General features: G+C 50.3%; 1 protein-coding gene across 2 annotated transcripts in view; it reads right to left on the reverse strand.

Annotated features, from left to right (window-relative positions):
• TXNDC16 (thioredoxin domain containing 16) overlaps nucleotides 1-17,786 on the reverse strand; it is a 52,098-nt gene extending 34,312 nt beyond the window's left edge. The window contains exons 1-10 of one of the 2 annotated variants that reach the window (XM_026109112.2): nucleotides 17,516-17,786; nucleotides 16,807-17,154; nucleotides 10,267-10,318; nucleotides 8,784-8,986; nucleotides 8,302-8,384; nucleotides 6,946-7,019; nucleotides 4,644-4,718; nucleotides 4,184-4,305; nucleotides 3,570-3,660; nucleotides 320-476 (exon numbers count right to left, since the gene is read on the reverse strand). In XM_026109112.2, coding sequence (XP_025964897.2) covers nucleotides 320-476; nucleotides 3,570-3,660; nucleotides 4,184-4,305; nucleotides 4,644-4,718; nucleotides 6,946-7,019; nucleotides 8,302-8,384; nucleotides 8,784-8,986; nucleotides 10,267-10,295 — 834 coding nt within the window. In that variant the 5' untranslated portion in view covers nucleotides 10,296-10,318; nucleotides 16,807-17,154; nucleotides 17,516-17,786. Of the gene's footprint in view, nucleotides 1-319; nucleotides 477-3,569; nucleotides 3,661-4,183; nucleotides 4,306-4,643; nucleotides 4,719-6,945; nucleotides 7,020-8,301; nucleotides 8,385-8,783; nucleotides 8,987-10,266; nucleotides 10,319-16,806 lie in introns of both variants that reach the window. The other variant, XM_026109113.2, reaches the window with a different exon arrangement.
• Between the last annotated feature and the right edge of the window lie 204 nt (nucleotides 17,787-17,990).

Here is a 17,990-nt window from a genome sequence, read left to right on the forward strand (position 1 = left end):
AAAGTCAAAGGGGCACCTCCACGCCATTGGGAACAATGCCCTTTCCCACTCGTAGTGCTTACAGACAAGTACAAGAGCATTCCGTCGCGCTGGGGCTCTCTGCAAAGGACGTCCAAGCAAGCTCAGCAATGTAATGGAGTGTCACTCATACCCAGTCTCAGGCCTGTTCTTTGCTTGGACCCAGCCTGGGAGCTTTACCACTTCATGGGGAAGGGTGGATTCTCACCCTCAGCTTGCCCTCTGCTCAGACCTCCCCCAGCCTCACATCTGCCCCAGCTGCCCTCGCACTGCACAACCTGCGGGGACTTCCCAGTCATACCACGAGGGGAGCCCCCATGAGCTTGAGGTGTCTGTGGATGTTCAGCATCGTCAGAGCCTGCTCCATGGGCGTCCTCCTGCAGGGCTGGGCCAGGTCCATGGCCCGTTGACAATGGCAGAAGAGCAGCCAGGCAGAAGATACATCAGGCTCATCGTTGCTGCAAGATAGAAAAGGAAACAATGCTGAGCTAGGGATCCACCACAGGATTTTAAAACACCCTGCCAGAATGACAGTGTTTGCTGCCATGTTTTATAGGGCAGATGATCCTCAAATCCAGGGTCTGGAGGGCTCATGGGACTTTTCTGAGAACCCTACTGCTCCCAGGCATCATCTTCCGAATTGTGCAGATCATCTAACAAGGAACCTGGCTCAGTGGGTGTAACATAACCTCAATCCCAGACCAGCTGGCCCAGCTCACTTCAAGGAGGCCACAAGCTAAGTTCTTCTCAGTGGGCCTAGCCATGTCATCACAGAGGGGATATCGGCAGGAGAACAGATGAAGTACATGTTTGCTCATGTCTGTTACCTAACTGATGACGTCCTACAGGCTGTATAAGGAATATTTCACCTTTTGGGCAGAGTTGGCAGGGCTGTGCCAAGGGAAGCAGCAACATTTTGTTCCCTGGAGCCAAATAGTTCCTGGTCCTGATGCTATTACTAGTGTCAGCCTGCAGGTCAACTTTGGGAGGTCACATTCCTCTCCCTATGCATCCATTCCTCATCTCTAAAATAGGGATCACCTGCTTTGCAAAGGGCTTTCAGATCTCTCCATGGAAGAGCAGAGTGTTACATTAACATCCCAAAGCCTGCAGCCATGGCTGGCTGAAAGCGACTCATGTTGGTGAAGCCACTATCATTTCGCTGGCTAAGGACACGGCCAGCTGGCACCCTCTCTGTTTTAAGTAGCATGAAGCCACCTCCTGTCCAAAGGGCAACTGTGCCATCTAGTGGCAGTCACAAACACCATCTTTGATCATGACAAGGACAGGATCACACCCTGGGAAAGACCACTTCTGTGATTGCCCTGGTGTTACCTGCTTTCAGCCACTGCCTCCCAACATTTTCCAGGTAAGGAAGGGCTGAGGCCCCACCTGGAGAGGAGAAAGCTGGAGGGCTCATGAACACGACTATGTCCACAGAGCTGGTGGACACTGTCACTGCCTTGCCCAGAAGTGTGAGAGGATGAGGAAACAGCCCCCATGGTTGCTGGGATCTGTCTTTCAAGTCTCCTTCTCCAGGTGTGTGGCTTGGCCACAGCCAGGAGGAAGCTGCTGAGGCAGGGCCTCCATTGCAGAGGTGCAGACAAAAAGGAGAGGGGAGAACTGCAGCTTGTCCTGGAGGAGCTAGAAGAGGAGATGGAGCTATCACTGCCCATGTGTGCCAGGGTCTCCTGCCAGCAAAAGGGACACCAGTCAAAGGGTCCCATGACCATGCCTGCGCCTACTGCTCCATTTCCCTGGTGGGCTCTGGAGTTGCCTGGAGTATGACCTGGCCCCCCAAAGCTCTTCACCCTCTCCTGAGAGGTGAAGGTCCTGCCATGTTGCATGTGGGCAGGACGTGAGGGCGAGGAAATAAAACACAAGCAGGTAAAGATATTGCCATGGTACCATTTATAGGCAGACCATGCATTGAAAATAACACGCAATAGGCTGCTTGTAATCTTGCTTGCCAGAAGCCTGGGCTGTCCTCAATGTCAACCAAACAAAGGAAGGTGAATCCCATCTGTTCTCAACAGTGGAAGTGAAAAAAATGTCAGAGTCAAGTAACCACACAGCCCAAACCTCTGCAGCTATGACAGGCAAATTGCAGTGGAGACACGAAACCCAGGAAAGCCTTGTATAAATCCTTTGCTGAAGGTGCAACATCCTCTTTTCTCCTGTCTGACATACCCACCTTCCTCCCTCCCAGCTGCTGGACTGCAGCAGATTGCACAGACAGCCTGGCCATCAGCAGCAAGCCATGTAAAAGGATCTATCCTTTTAATTCAGCTCCTCCCATTTCAGCAGGGACAGATGGCCTGAGCAGGCCAGACCCAATGAAGCCATCAGGTGGGAAGTCTCAAATACTACACTCCAGGAAGCACCATCTCATGCAGTTGAACTACAGAACTCACTGCTGCTGGAAGTCATGCAGACCAACAGTAAAAATGGGTTTAAAGGGATCAGACAGTTTCCAGGAGGGTGAATCTGCTGGTGTCTGTTAACATCACAAGGCAGATCCAATACCAGCTCTGAGAGTCCTGAAACCTCTGACTACCAGAAGCTGGGAGGCTGCACACAACATATGTCCATTTTCTCATACTCCTTGGTAAGTATCTACAGCCACTGCAGAGGTAAGACACAGAGCTGGATGGCCTTTGCTCTGACCCACTACAGTTGTTCTTATCTTCCTCAGACAGCCAGATTTGCTCACCAAAGCACAAGGCATATTTTGGGCTGAGTGCATTTTAAGACTGTAACATCAGTTATATCCACCCTCAAGAAAATCAGTGAGGTACCAGCACAGGCCTCTTGACGTATCTGAGCTGCACTGGGGAGAAAGGAGCGGGTCTTAGAGGAGTGGCACTCCTGATCTGCAGTAACTCCAGCGTGACCTCACCCATTGCGCAGACGGATTCGTTCACAAAGCTCCAGGGAACCCATGGCTGAGAGTTAATTAGTCAGCCACGGAAGGCAGACAGAGGGCTCTTCTCCTATGAAATCCCATCCAGTGAGCAGTCATAGCATGGCTGGTCCAGGAACACAAGTACCAGATGTTTTTGGCAAAGCAAAATAGGGCTGACTGTCCATCTTTGACATAACAACCTAGTACCATCCCAGGCTGGGGTCTTTTACCTTAGAGATGGAAAATGTACATGCAGGCCCTGATCTTGCTCTCATCCAAGGGGGCTGAGAATAGTCAGCACTTCCAGCTGGTTGGAAGGAGATCCCTAAATATCCTTGAGGACCCCAAGCTGATCTTCCACTGGAAAATATCTTCCCACAATGTGTTCAGTGATCACCTCTCATCCTGCTCTCTAGCTCAGTATGAGGCCACAAGTGAGCTCAACTGCAGAATAGGCCTGACATTTGAATGCTCTAAACTCAGGCTAAGCCATCCATTTCCAGCACAAGTGACTTATTTCTCCCATTCAAGTTAGCAAGGATGCCAACGCCACATCTGACCTGGGAATCTAAGAAAACAAGAGTAGAGCAAATGGTGCAGGGAAGCTGCTTTACCGAGGCGGGAGTGGGGTGGTGTTTGGACATACCCAGTGTCTTTCAGCAATGTTGCCTCAGTTGTCAGAACAAACTGGTGGGCAGTCCCATAGACGAAAGCCGCCTCCATCACAGCTCTGTGCTCTGGAGAGGAAAAAGAAAAGCTAGACTAATTCACACTTTCTCAGCCCACTCCAGATTTCACCCTTCACCCTTCAGCAGTCAACATCAGGGCCCAGGAACCTCTCAGTAAAAATACAAAACTGCTTGAGGACAGTCCTTGAAGGTAACTGAATCACCGGAGCTGAACCCACTTGCTGATCCCCAGTAAACATGAAGATGGTTTAAGTGAATGCACTTTACTGCATAACCAGAGATTTGCTAATGGGTTTATTCATTAGGACAGCAAACTACCAGCTTGCTTTACCTCTCAAAAACATTTCTGAACATTTGTGAACTCCCAGCAAAAAAGCCCTGGTGAAACTGATCCCTTTGGAAATACAGCAAGACAAACAGAGGTGGAGAACTCCCATCTGGATCTGGGTGGCCCTTTTACATTCCTTCAATCCTCCACTTGAAGGATTCTGGGTCAGAAACCCAGGTCCCTTCCACCTTAGTCAAGAAAGCTCTGGGAAGGGAGCAAAGAGAAAAAGCTGAGTGTTATTACCTGCTGTCCCAGTAGCTGGTACATATGCAAAGACCATGTTTGACCTCCCTTTCAGTGAGTTTTCGATGTTCTGAAGATCTGCCAGCGTTTCCACGTATTTAACTTCATTAAAGAGCAAGGCACTGAGAAGCCAGAAAAATAAAATCATTAACAGCTATTTCCTTTTGAGAGAATTTGCAGCCACACAACCATGATGGGTAAGATAGGAGGCAAAACTGCAGCTTCTTGCTGGCAGATGCAAGATTCACAACCAGATACAGCTGCCCAGATGTGTGTTGGTGAGTCATCTCAAGGGCATAGATTTAACGGGGTCAAACCATACTGAGAAGAGAGGCAGCCTTCTACCTGGCTGAAAACAGCCTCTGAAATATGCGGAGTTTGTATTTAAGCAAAACTTTCAACCAACAAGTAAAAACAAAAAGTAAACTATTGCACAGAGATGAAGCTGGTCTGTACTTACAACAGAACATTAGCAACAATGGAGTTCACATCAAACAAGGCATCAGTAGGGAATTCTCTGATGAGTATGTTACCTCTGGAGAAGGAAGAAAGAAAATCAGCAAAGAAACCATGAAAGACTAGTTACACACACTAAATTCATTTTAGCTGGGCTGAACACCTCCTGGTACCTGCTGGCAGGTACAGCTGGAAAGAAAGTGTCAGGACTGAATTTGGGGAGTTACTAGAACTAGTAGGGTCTCCCTGCTAGCAGTTGACTTCCTCCTCTGTCCAGGCAATACTGTTGGCAAGATTCAGCAGAGTCACCTCTGTCACTGCCGTTTCATTCAGTGTCTGGGGACTGTTGATGAGAAGCCTAGCACAGACTGTGACATTACAGAAGGGCTTTACACATGAAGCATCACCCTCTGGTCTCTCACCGGGAGAGGAAACATTTCTGTGGATCATATACAAAAGTCAATGAGAATTGAGCACCTCAGTTTCAAAAAATCTCTCCACCTGATACATGGAGAATCCTCCATCTGACAGTCCATGGAGAGACCAAGAGCTACCCCCTCCCATCTAGGGTGGATTAGCTAACCAGCAGGAAGAGCACAAAAGAGTGTTTCGTTCTGAGACAGATCCAAAACCTAGTGGACTGAATGTAATCCTGGGTGACCTGGTGATGGGAGCCAACATGCACAGAGGAACACTGACTGAGGATTTCTCTCATGGTTTCATGAGGCAGAACTATGTTTCATGGTTTCATAGTTTCCATAAAATTGCATTTTTTCTCAATTTCCCCACCCCAAGAATCTAACTAAAATTTATCATTTTGGATGAGGTTAAGGATCCACTGTCATGCTTTCCAAAAGTTTTGATTCAAGTATCCCATGTCCTCATTTCCCTTCATCCATGCCCTTCCTGGACCACATCTTCCATGATGCACCAAAGTCTCTTCTCTGGCCAGACCCTCCCAGTGCATCATGGTAAATGCTGCCCAATTTCCCTTGTCCTCCCCTTTCCCCTAACACTACCCTTCCATCAAATCATTTTGCCCATTTTTTGTAACTACATTTCTGAGTTAAAAAGTAACAGAACTGTTAGCTTATGCTCAAGTTCACAACATAAAGTGATTGTTTCATGTAAACATTTGCTCTCATCCAAAATAACGTCCAACAATTAATTCCATCTGGGTCCAACATTCATATTATTCAGGATCATCCAAGATCAATCTGCACTGTTCTAGGTCCCACTAGCCCAGATTCCTGCCTCTGACAGCAGTCAAAAGGAGATGTCCAAGGAAGAACAGAAAACAGGACAAGCAATATAGTGATGTTTCCCCAGGATACTCTCCCAGTTTCCAGCGAATTGCAGCTTCCTGAACCAGAGGTGCTGCTGTTTGCAGCGCTTGATAAATATTTATTTCATGAACTTGCTCATTTGCTTTTTGAAGCTATGCAAACTTTTTGTATCCATAGCCTCCTGTGACAGGAATGCCATAGATTAATTACGCTGTGTGAAGAACTCTCTCATTTTGCTAATTTACACTTGCCCTCTGCTAGCTTCATTTCATGTCCCCCAGATCCTGTGTTGGAAGAGACAGCTAAACCCAGGTAGAGGCAGGAACTCTGCTTCTAACTCTGAGTGATCCTTCCAGGATAGTTTATATAGACCTGGAACAAGGGCTGTCTTTCTAACATTACTCCAGAGCCCCCAGGTCACATCTGCAGCTGCCACACATGCACAGAGCTCCTCTGGGATCAAAAGAACTGCACAAAATTTTATCTGAGGCTCTGGTCTGATGTGTTTTCCTAGGAGTCCCAAGCACAAGCACTACCAAGGCAAGACCTTTAGTCTCCATCCCTGCTTTCCACAGGTTAAATGTGGGCTGAAAGGCAAAGGCTCTGGAGCCATGTATGAGTTTCATTTAATCTCCACCATGAACAGAGCCATCCAGAGTGAGGTGATCAGAGAGCAGCTGACGTAGGAGGCTGCAGTAAGAGAAATACCTTCCACAGACCAGCAGCAGCATCAGCTTCTCTTCTGCTCTGACCTGCAGCATGAACACACAAGGGAAATGCCTCAGCCCCGGGTTGCTAAAAGGAAATATGGGGCAGGACGAGAGGTTTCAGACTGAAGACAAAGCATATACTCTGCGTGTGTTGAACCTTATGGGGGACTTTTCACTAAACTCTCTATGTCACTGCTGTCCTCATGGCTCCTTTGTTACTATGCAGACATCTCTGCTTGCTGACAGCATTTCCTTCAAACTTCTGCACTTGAAAGAAATCACAGTGTGGCACCCAGAAAGCCCACCTTACCTGAACAGGTAGGCTTTCCTTAATGCATTTTCTTTCCCACAGTATCTTGAGACATCCTCTTTGGGACAGTTAACCTAGACAGTGAAAGCATGTAGTTGGACATTCAGCTCCACAAATGACTACAAACATACAGCACCAAAGCCTTCTCCCATTCAAGAATGTAAATACAGCCTTTCCAAACCTGCTGGGAGAAAAAATATGATCATGCAATATGGTGAATGGAGGCCAGTGCTGAGGACTGGAGTTTGTAAGTCATTTCTCCAGCTCAGTCTGCCTTGATTGGGCTCAAGCGGGAGGAAGAGACCTTATGAACTGCCCAGTATATTCAAAGTGACAGACCACAATTTGCTTATCAAACCTAGTCTGTGTCTGGAAGAAATACAACAGGTCTATATATAAGCACTTCTTATAAAATCCAATTACATTTGCCTGAATTTGCAATTCTCTCACCTAAATCTACATAAAATTTCAGCTAAAAAGCCTTATTTTAAATATTTCATTGGATTGAAAATATGTGAACTGACACCATCCAGCATTCTTCATGGCTTGAGCTTCCTCCTTCCCATGCACAAGGCTGGAAGGAGAAATGCAAATCCCATGCTCTGAGCGAGACCAGCAGGCTGATGCCTTCCTGGGCAGCGCACTGGAGATGATATCACCCTTCTACCCTGCCAACAGGTACAAAGCATTAACCATGCGGCACCACACGCCAGATGCAGTCTCTTGGGAAGTCACGATCCGATCAGCCAGCTGAGCCTGGCACATGGGGTTTCCCATGGAAAAGGCCATTTTGCAGGAAAAATGTGAAAAGCTAAATGCCCCCTTAAACCCATGACTGCAAATTAAAGTGTTACAGTTCTGTACCTGCAGATCATGCACCAGACTCCTGGGTCAGGCCACAACTCCAACTATGCCCTAGGAGGCTGGTTAGGAAAAGGATGCCCACTGGTTTTACTGGGTTCATCTATTGAGACTGAATTGGGAGGCCAGGAGCAGCTCAGGGTCTGACTCACAGTACAGCCAGTCCTCTGCTCTGCTCTCTAACCATTTTTGGAGCTTGTGCAATGTAAAGCCTTTCCTGGACACAGGAACCTGCCCCTGTCCCACAGGCAGAAGGTGTGACACACACCACAAAGAGCAGGTGCAATGCTTTTATTTCATAACAGTGTGGTGTGGTCACTGCAGGCATGGCAAGGGATAAAATGGGATGCACTGCTCAGCTAGCACCCACTTTCTTGTGGGATCCCACTGCTATCGGTTCCCAAGGTTGGTAGAGACAAACACTGCCCACCCTGCAGCCATCTCTGCAGAGATAACCTGCACAAATAGCTCATCCCCCCCCTTGTCCCCATTTACCTTCACCACTGAAATCCCATAGTCCTGGAGAGCCTCAACCGAGTTCTCAATCTGTTCCAGGAAGGGCTGGGCACCAGGAGAAACTGAAACATCAAAAATAGCTGATTTCAATCTTTTCCCCTTACAGATGAGGCAGAAGGAGAGCAGCTTTTCTCTCTGGGCCAGGCCCTGCTAGCCTTGTTCTGGGCAGTCCCTGAGTCCACAGGGATTTCCCTCCTCCCCTTCACTAAAGCCACTGTGACGTCCCTGGATGCCAGGGGTTGGAGTCATAGATCAGAGGCCCCCGAATGGCAAGATATCTACTACTTAGTGGTAGAGCAGCCCCTGCAAAGCAGTGTGGCTTCCAGCTGAGCTTGACTTGCTCTTTCAAATCACTCTGGGTTTAAAATTCTCAGGAATTGCCTCTTCATTGTTCCACTTATGCTCATGCACACCCTCACACGAGCCTTGGCTAAAAATCCAGGCTGATGTTAAATACATACCATTGCGGCTGAAATAAGCCAGGGACGCCCTGCCAGCTTGCAAGCTACTGAAATATTCCTGGGGGCCCAACTCCTGCAGCAGATTTGCATTTCCCAGCATCGGCAGAGAAGCAGCACAGAAGAGAAGGAAAGAGAAGGAACAAATCCATCTGTCCATTCGGGCTGACATGGTTGTATCAGTCACAGGCACAGAAAAGCCACAACTGGAAAAAAAACACACACATATATATGTATATGAACATATATGAGTGTCTTCTGTTTAAGTAGCTGCAGCATAACTGTAATTTCCAGATGTGATAGTTAAAAAAACATCCTGAGGGCATCATGAACTAGTTACGAGAACAGCAGGTGATTCACACAACCGTAAAGATGACAGCAAAGGCCATTCCCTTTCCTCTGAGCTGTATCTGCAAGTACATGGACCCTCAGTGCTTTCGGTTCAAAGCTGTTTTTTTTTTCTTTCTTTCTCCCCCTTTTTTTTTGAGATAGTTAAAGACAGTCAAACAGAAATTACATATGCAGGCAGAAAACAGTGTCAGTATCATACAAAAAAACCCCAAACTCTTTGAATTGTCATTAGAAACCTTTGAGGATGCACGTAGTGTATATGCTGCTGAACATGGTGTTCGCAAAGGGAAGGGTCATACTGTTCACTCTGGACTGCAACACACGACCTAGGCAGGTTTAAGAGCCCTCCCTGCAAGTGTCTGCCCAATCCCTCTGCAATTCAAGGTTTCAGGTAGATCAAACGGGAGAGCGGTTTGTAAGAACTCCTTGAGCCTGTGATGTCTTGCCACAGTCTAAGCTTCATGTTACTGTTTGACACTGGTGCCACAGGAGCAAAATCAGTGACACATCCCTGGCTGCAGGACAGGCCCAGCAGCTTCCCTCCCACTCCAGGACTCCATGTGGAGCTGGCTGGGAGAGGAGCCAAAGCACCGTGCTGGAAGTGTGTGAGACGCTTCAGAGGACAGGGCAAAGACCAAGAGTGCCAGACTGCCGCAAGGGTTGACCAGCAGCCCTCCCACAGGTGCCTTGCCCCAGTGGTTTAACTCCTTCTGCTCAGATAAAAGGGATAAGGCGAGCTTCATGTGGACAACTAGCTCTGAGCAAGAGAACCACGGGATGAGAAAACATCCTCCCTACTTCATTCTCCTGTTTAATACCAGGTTCCTTTGCAGCCTGCTATTCAGGTATCAGCCTTCGCTGCCGAGTGGGCTAACACAAGGCTGGTTCCTGGTCAACAAAGGAAACAAAGCTGGAATTCAAGCCATGGAGAAGCTGTTTGCTTTGCATCATGAGCTGCAGCTGTTTTCTTTAACAAATGCCCCTGTGTACATGAACTATCATTCCCTCCAGCACTGCATCAGATGCTGCCAGCTCACTATCACTGCTCTGTGATGAGCCCAAACTCAAATACTCAAAAACAAGTCCCCCTGCCTTGCTCCAAGAGAGGCAATCGGTGAAAGACAGGCATGCTCACCCTGCAGGGGCTCCTTCTCTTTCTCCCATGTATGCGAGGTGTTTCGTCAGGCCTGAACAGCACAAAGGAACAGAGACAGAGCTAAGAAAGGAAAGAAATCTTTTCTTCGCATCTGAAAGGCTCTGATTCTCTCCTTCCCAGTTTGGGAAGTGTCAGACATTTCCATCCCTTTGCCCTCCCATCTGTTCATCTGGCTTATAGAGGGGACAGAGACCAGGGCAGGGTGGGGGGTTATTAAATGACAAACTTGGCTACAGTGGGATGGAAAAATAAACTTATTCCTGGCATGTGGGAACGAGCCTGGGTCAGACAGGAGAGCTTATTAGCAAGGAGGCAAGGCCAGAGGAGCAGCCTCCAACGACTCGGAGACTTCACAGAGTTATATCTCAAGGACGGTGCTAGCAGTTTGAAACAGAACTCCAATTTCCCCCCAGCCTGATCCCTCTTCACATCCCCTCTGGCTCTTGTGCTTTCTCCAGCATCCACCTTCTGCCCTCTTCACACTTCTGCATGACTACTGTTCCTCTCCTTGCCCCTTTCCCAAGGTCAGCCCTGTATGCCCCAATACATTCCCTCGCTCTCTGCCCCCCCACCCTATCCCCTCACATCCCCATGCTTTTCCAGCCCTTCCCACACACCTGTGTGCCCAGCCCTTCCCCACTCCTTTTTGTGTCCTCTCACCACCCTGTTCCTCCCTCCTGCCTGGGGGGGTTCCCTCTGTGCCACATCCATCTATTGACCCTCTCCCTACCTTCTTTCTAGAGTCCCTACGGAATTTCCCACACCCCAAGCACCCAGTCCTCTCCAGCCCCAATTTCTGGCTCCCTGTAGCAATGGTGCAAATCCCAGAAGAATTTCATGAGCACTTGCTGGAGTACAGAGCCAGAACTGTGTGTGAGATTTACCATCCACATTCAGGAGTGACTTGGAGCACCTCCATTTGGGGGATTTTTTTTTCTCCTGTGTGAGTCAGACCCCATGAACATGTCCAAACTCTTAACCATTGAAAACACATCTCCAGTCACTGTCCACGGAAGAAAAATTTGTTTTCAGTCTGTTGACCTCCTCCTTCAACTTCAGTATTACAACAGGATCTAAATGCCCCAGTGAGGGTCAGTGATTATACCACCTCTGCTTGTATCCTGTCATCCCATCCTCCTCCTCCTCTTCCCATCTCCCGTTTTGTCCCAAATATCACATGTGAGGCCCCTGAGTGCACCTCTTCTTAAACTACTGCAAAATAGGGCTTGTTCCCACCCTAGAGGCAAAGTCAGGACTCACACAGCAGCCAGTCCCCAACTCCCACAGCTACAGCACAGAGCAGCTGAGATGGAAAATACAGGGACGGGGAGGTGAGAGCTCATGCCACAGGCGGCAGGGAGGGCTGGATCCCACGCTCCTGGGAACCTACCCAGCCGCTTCCACTGGCTAACTCTGCTTTTCCACCAACAGTCAGTAAAATGCTGAGTATCTTCCCTTGTTATTTATTAATGTTTTGTCTGCCTTCGGATGGGAACGCAAGGACTCTGATAAACAGATGGGCTACTCCGTTTCCTTCCTCTTTGGAGAGCACAAGCACAGCCTTTTGGGCAAAGCCTGTCCATGCAAATTCAGTCTGTACCAAAGGGCTGTCAGCCCTCTCCTCTCACTGTATCATCCAGCAAGTGCATCCTAGTTCAGATTAGAAAACCAGGGCCTTATCCTACATTTGTCATCGTATATTATACAGCATGAAAAGGGAAGGGCAAGGGGAAGGAAGATAGATGTCAAGGGAGATTCTGCTCCTAAAGCAATGACCAGGACACAAGTGCAAGAAAGATGCTGGTGGCTCATTGAGGGTACTGGCTGTGCTGTGCTAGGCCCACTCAGACCTGCAGGTTTAAGGGCTTCCCAGCAAGTCTGGGGACTTGAATATTCCCCTGCAGTCAAGATGAAGCCTGATTTTACCCAGTTGTAAAGCAGGATCAATATCCCAACAGCATCACGGGATTAAGAGCAGTCTTTAAAGCATTCATGGATGATGGAGCACTGAAATTGTTTGTCTGGGGATGGAGGGAATCGCCACCCTTGGAGGATTTTAAGAACAGGCTGGCCAAACCTGCCATTTAAGATGCTTAGACAGAGCTGGCTGAGCCTGGATGCAGGGGAGAAACCTCCGAGAGCCCCTCCAGCCCTACTCTCCCCAGTGCTTCCTGCCTGGCGGCGTCAAAGCTCACGCCAGGCTCAGAGCGTCGCAGTGCGGCCCCGTCAGAGACACTGCTAGAGCTGCGTAGTGACTGGGTACAGGAGTGGTCCAGCACACGACAGCTCCATGTGGATGTTTAACATTGCCACCATCACCCAGCTTTCCAGACTCAGTCTTTGCATGAATATTTGGCTTTTAGGCCATCTCCTGTGTTACCTCTCTTCTATCAATGGAAAATTAACACCATGGAGTTGGAAATAGCCAGAACTCTGTACTGCAGCCATTTGTAGGATTATCAGGGATGCCTGAACCTGCTCCCTTGTGCAGGAGCGACTCCCAGGCAAAGCATCTCCCCAAGAGTGCAACAGCATCCAGGGAAGAGGCTGAGGGTAAAACTTCTTTATACCCTAGCAAATCCCTGCTGATGGAAAAGTACTTTGGCTGCCACAGGCAACTGGCACAAATTACAGCCATCCTCCGGCAGCTCTCCCTCAGGAAGAGCTCTGTCGCACTGCTGGGAAGCACTTAAACCCACAGGCCATGGGGCAACCTAGCACAGCACAGCCAAAATGCAAGACCTGGCTCATGTTTTCACTCTCACTCTTTCCAGACAGACCAGGTGAGGTGGTAAAAGCATCTGTAGATGACCTGGAATGAAACCAAATACAACAGAGACACACAGCACAAAATTTTTTGTTGGCATAAATTGCCTGTGTCACATCAGTTTTGCTTGGGAATCCCACTGCCAGGGAGCAGGGAAGGCCAACTGCTCCAGGAGGGACAATGAGTTGGGAGCGTGATAACAACACAGGCACAAGCAATGATCTCACTGATAAGGAGCTGGGATGCAAAGCAGCATGCCTGGGTCAGGATCAGAGCCACAGAAAATGATTAGGCACAGCCAGCAACTGAGCACCCAGCAAGTCCATAGTGATGAGGCAGGTCCTAGGTCAAACCAGGAAGCCAAGCCTGTGAGTCTGGGCCAGGGTCAGACTTGCAGAGGTAGGAGACCGCCACAGACATAGCTGCTGCACAGCGATACAGCACAGCCAGCAGCCAGTGGTAAAGCCTCAGCTTAAAAGCAGTTCCAAAGAGAAAGAAGGGGCAGGCCCTCGCTTCTAGCTTTCTTCACAACAGCTCTTATCAGGGAAGGAGCTGACCTTCGAATCAGCCAGCTAAACCCCTTAACTTAACCAACTTAAGTCCTAGAAAAGGGATGTGCTCCAGGCCCTGTCAACTCCCGCAGCAATCACGGGCTGAGATCCCCTCAGTCACCGTTGTGATCCCATCTACTATCCCCTGCTGCCTCGCATCCCAGGGACTCCAGGATGTCAGGTCCTTGCTACCCCACAGAAGTCCCAGTTGCTGCCGCCCTCCACAAGCAGGTCTAGATCCATGTCTTTATGTTTGGTGGGCTTCCCTGAGTCATCCTCTCCTCCTCTGTAGAGACTCTTAAGAAGTCTTCCTCTTACTCTGCTTTCATTCCTGGCTGCCAGTGTTTATTACTGAGGAACACTGCCAGTGATGGAAAATCTAACACATTGCTCAGTAAAGTATTTTTCTCCCAGTGATTAATTACCCTCTCACAAAAAAATACACTTTATTTCTGGTCTGAATACGTTGCACTCCTGCTTCCCCTTCATTTTATTTCATTATATGGTATCTTTCAGACTGCAGAGCCCTCAGCAAATTTTTACTCCCTAGTAGACAATCCTAAACCATAATGGAGTCACCTCGGCCTTTCCTCTGATGATCAATACAGATTCACTCTGTGAATGGTTTGTTTATTATTAAGCTGGTTTGGTTTTTTTTTTGATAACCGCACTTGCCTGCCTTCCATGACGTTCCAGCACCAGCTAACCAGTGCTCTGCCCTCCAAAATAGACTGGCAGAGGGATCACATGACAACCCCCAAATCCACCCAGGGCTGACTCAACCCAGTTACCTACAGGAGGCTAAAAAGGCCTCAAGCACTCTCTCTGCATGGCTGCATCCCCCAGAACACACATGCCTGCTGCTGCAAAAATCAAGGGGGAGCATCACATTGACCAGCCAGTCCCATGGCTCTTCTGAGAACTACTGCAGGTTTATCAACAACCTTCCTGTGCTGTGGAGCTGTGTCCACAGGTTTCTCCTAGGGGCTGCAGAAAAACTCTATGAAAACCTCTCAGATCCAACCTTCTGTTCACCAGATCACACATGAATCTCTCAAGCCACACATGACTGCCTGACTAGCTAGCCTTTCCCAGGATCCCAGCTTCGCAAACTGGTGCCCAGCTCAGCAAACCTGCAGTCTTTATGCAGAGGTGTCTGACTTCAGATTTGCCATCATTACATGTGCCAAACTTGTTTGCAGTCACTTTGTCTGGACATGGAGACTGTCCCAATCAGTGTATTCTCTGCAAACTCATTTTCTACTAAGGATATGATAGAATGATTCTTCAGGGCTACAGAAACCATCCTTGGGATCCTGTTAAAGCACATCTGGACAATGCTGACTCTCCACTGACAATCCACCAATTATCTAAAACTGTCAGCCTGCTGTCACTTCACTGACTGGGGGCTAGGTTTGCCTTGTGACCTCTGAGTTCTTAATCCAACAAAAGATCATGCAACTCCAAGTCATATGCCTGACAGCCATCGATGTGCATCACAGCAACACTTTCATCGTGGAATATTTAAGTCTTTTTTTTTTCCTGGGTGAGGTTATGTGTTAGTTTTACAGAATCCACTGTTTTTTAATCCAAGCTGACCAGAAACAACCTCATTGCCTTCCTTACTGAATATTACATTATTTTGCATAGATTTCATCACAGGCTCCCTTTTCCTGGTAATCTTTGAAAGAGGGGCCAGTATCAGCTTTCTCCTAATCAGCTGACAAATCTTACTAATTCACTGAACAGTTTTGCTGGAACAGACAGCTCATCGGCCAGCTCTTTTCAAAACTTCTGGACCCAAGTTCTCTGAACCTGCTGACTTGAATAAAGTCAAAAAGCAGCTGTTTGCCGCTCTCTTGAGTCGTTGCAACGCTGAGCTGGGTCTCCACCACTCCAGAATGCGGTCACACTCACTCACAACCTTGGAACCGACACGCGTACTGATCATTTCCACCCGCCCCTTCTCCCCAGCGACCTGTGGGGAAGGCACGTGTTACAGCCCACGAGTGGAATAAGCCAGCTTATCTTCCCTCCCCTGCCCTGCCAGCCCCATTAGAACGGTGCCCCTTGTCAGGTACTGTTATGGCTTTGACCTTACAGTCACAAGAAGATGCTTATACCTACACTGAATGTACTGAAAAGCTTCCTGGTCGCGCTGCCCGTGCTGGGAGCCCAGAACGTACCCCGTATACTGCTTCCAGAGAAAACCTAGAGCCTCGTTGCAGCAGTATTTATCCAGTATTTATCCACAAACACTGTTCCAATCCAGAAAACTGACAGGCCTTTTGTGCACAGACAGATACACTTTTTACTGATAGCATTTTAAGGACGCTGCAGACTGCTATGTAACCAGTCTGCTGCACAAATCAGCGCCAGGACAGCTCATGTGACTGGAGGCACATCTGGCACATTAAGTCATATGATAACAGAGCTCCTCTCCGCCCCAGTAACACTTCCCCCAGTGTCTCCCAGCGCCCCTGCCTCTCCCCCAGTCTGCGATTCCACACACCAGACGCGTCTGGGTTTCAGCTCCCACCTCAGGCAGGCGGGAGCCCCGGGGTGGGAGAAAGGCCCCGGTGTTTGCATGTGAGATACAGGCCTTCAGCGAGCAGAGGAGGGTACCTGCGGGGTAGGCTAGCATGAGCTTTGGAAGCTGCATCTTGCTGTGTGCCACAAGAGCTTTTGTCTTCTCAAGGATCGTCAGCAGGGATGGAAATAACATTTACAACAAACTAAACCCTGGCCTGTTACACTGTGTGCTATGCCTTCCTGGGCTGCTTTCTGTGGTACTCCCGTGTTCCCCCTCCGCAGTAGCCTTGCACGGTCTCCTGCTGGGGACACTGGAAAGGGGCTTTGGTCCACTCCCCGTGCAGGTTTTGCTTTCCCTCTCAGGTCCCTCTCCTGGCACCCAGTAGCACCACAAAGCACCACACGGCCTTGCAGAGTCCAGCAGCCAAGGCTATGGCAGGGGAAGGCAGACGCTCCAGTCCTACCCCTCTGCCCACAACAGGAGAGGAGCATTTCAATGCCAGTGCATAGCTGACAGCCCACAATGTCACCCACTGGTGCTCCCCATTTGTCCTTTGACCCTGTCTAGCCTGTCCCTAAGGGAAATCCTTCTGGAGACCCCGGAAAGCAGCCAGCTCTGTGGATAATATTGTTGGGCAGCCTCTAATACGGCTTAGGGGTGTCACATACCTGGGTCTCCAGGGCATGTGGGTACTGCTTCCAGCGGCGGGCTGAAGTACTCTTCTCGTCCCTCCTCCAAGGCTGCTGGGAGCGTGTCACCTGCTAAGGCCTCTCGTGGGCCCCAGCGGTCCCTCGTGGTCTGCGGCCTGGCTGTATGGCTTGTGAGACACCCTGGTCCCACACGCTGGCAGAGGGATGTCACAAATGAAGCTGGCAGATCTGGGCCCGTCCGGACCTTCCAGTGATGGGACCTCTGAACCCTTAGCCAAGACCTCTGAGCTGCTCCTATGGCAATGGGGGTCTCCGAACTGTTTGCTCTGATCTCCGAGCTTGCTCTCTAGCCATGAGGATCTCCACCTGTGCAGAAGAGCAGGTCTCTGAGCTACGTTCAGATACCCGCACAGCGCTGGCGACCCAACCTGCAGCTGCAGCACCGCGCTTCCTCGGGCACCCCAACAGCCGCAAGGACTTCTCTGCTAGCCCTACCGCAGCAAAGGCACCAAGTGCCAGGTCCTCCCCTATGGCTGCAGGGATTTCCGAGCTAGGCCTAGAGCAACAAGGCCCCTATAGCTGGAGGAACCCAAGATCTGCCCCATGGACAGCGAGATGCTACACCTGCCTCTGCACCGGGGAGGGTCTCTGCCCCCGTTGCTGTGGGGACCCCAGAAGCGCCCCTAGAGCTGCCACGACCCTGTCGCTGTGGGGACCCCCGAAGTACCCCTAGAGCTGCCGGCACCCCTGTCGCCGTGGGGACCCCCGAGCCGCCGCCGAGGCTGCCGGTCCCGGCGCTGCCGCTATGGGGACCCCGGAGCCGCCCCCGGGCTGCGGGGCCCCGGCGCTGCCGCTGCGGGGACCCCGTGGCCGCCCCGTAACGGTCGCCCCGTAACGGCCGCCGCTCGCGCCCGCCCCGCGCGCCCCCTGCAACGGCCGCCGCTCGCGCCCGCCCCGCGCGCCAATCAGCGGCGCGAGCCCGAGCGGCGCCGCGCGCTCCCGCCCTCCGCCCCGAGGGGCGGGGCCAGGGGCGCGGCGGGGCGGCGCCTCCCGCTCGCCGCCCGAGGGGGCGGGGCGGGCCGCGAGGCGGGCGGCGGCGGCAACCCAAGAAGCGAGAGCCGGCCGCGGAGGGGGAGGGCCGTGAGCGACGGGCGGCGGCGGCCACTCCGCGCGGCGGATGGGCGCGGCGGGGGCGGGCCGGC

The sequence above is a fragment of the Dromaius novaehollandiae genome, chromosome 5 (genome assembly GCF_036370855.1).
Source record: "Dromaius novaehollandiae isolate bDroNov1 chromosome 5, bDroNov1.hap1, whole genome shotgun sequence".
NCBI classification, from domain to species: Eukaryota; Metazoa; Chordata; class Aves; order Casuariiformes; family Dromaiidae; genus Dromaius; species Dromaius novaehollandiae.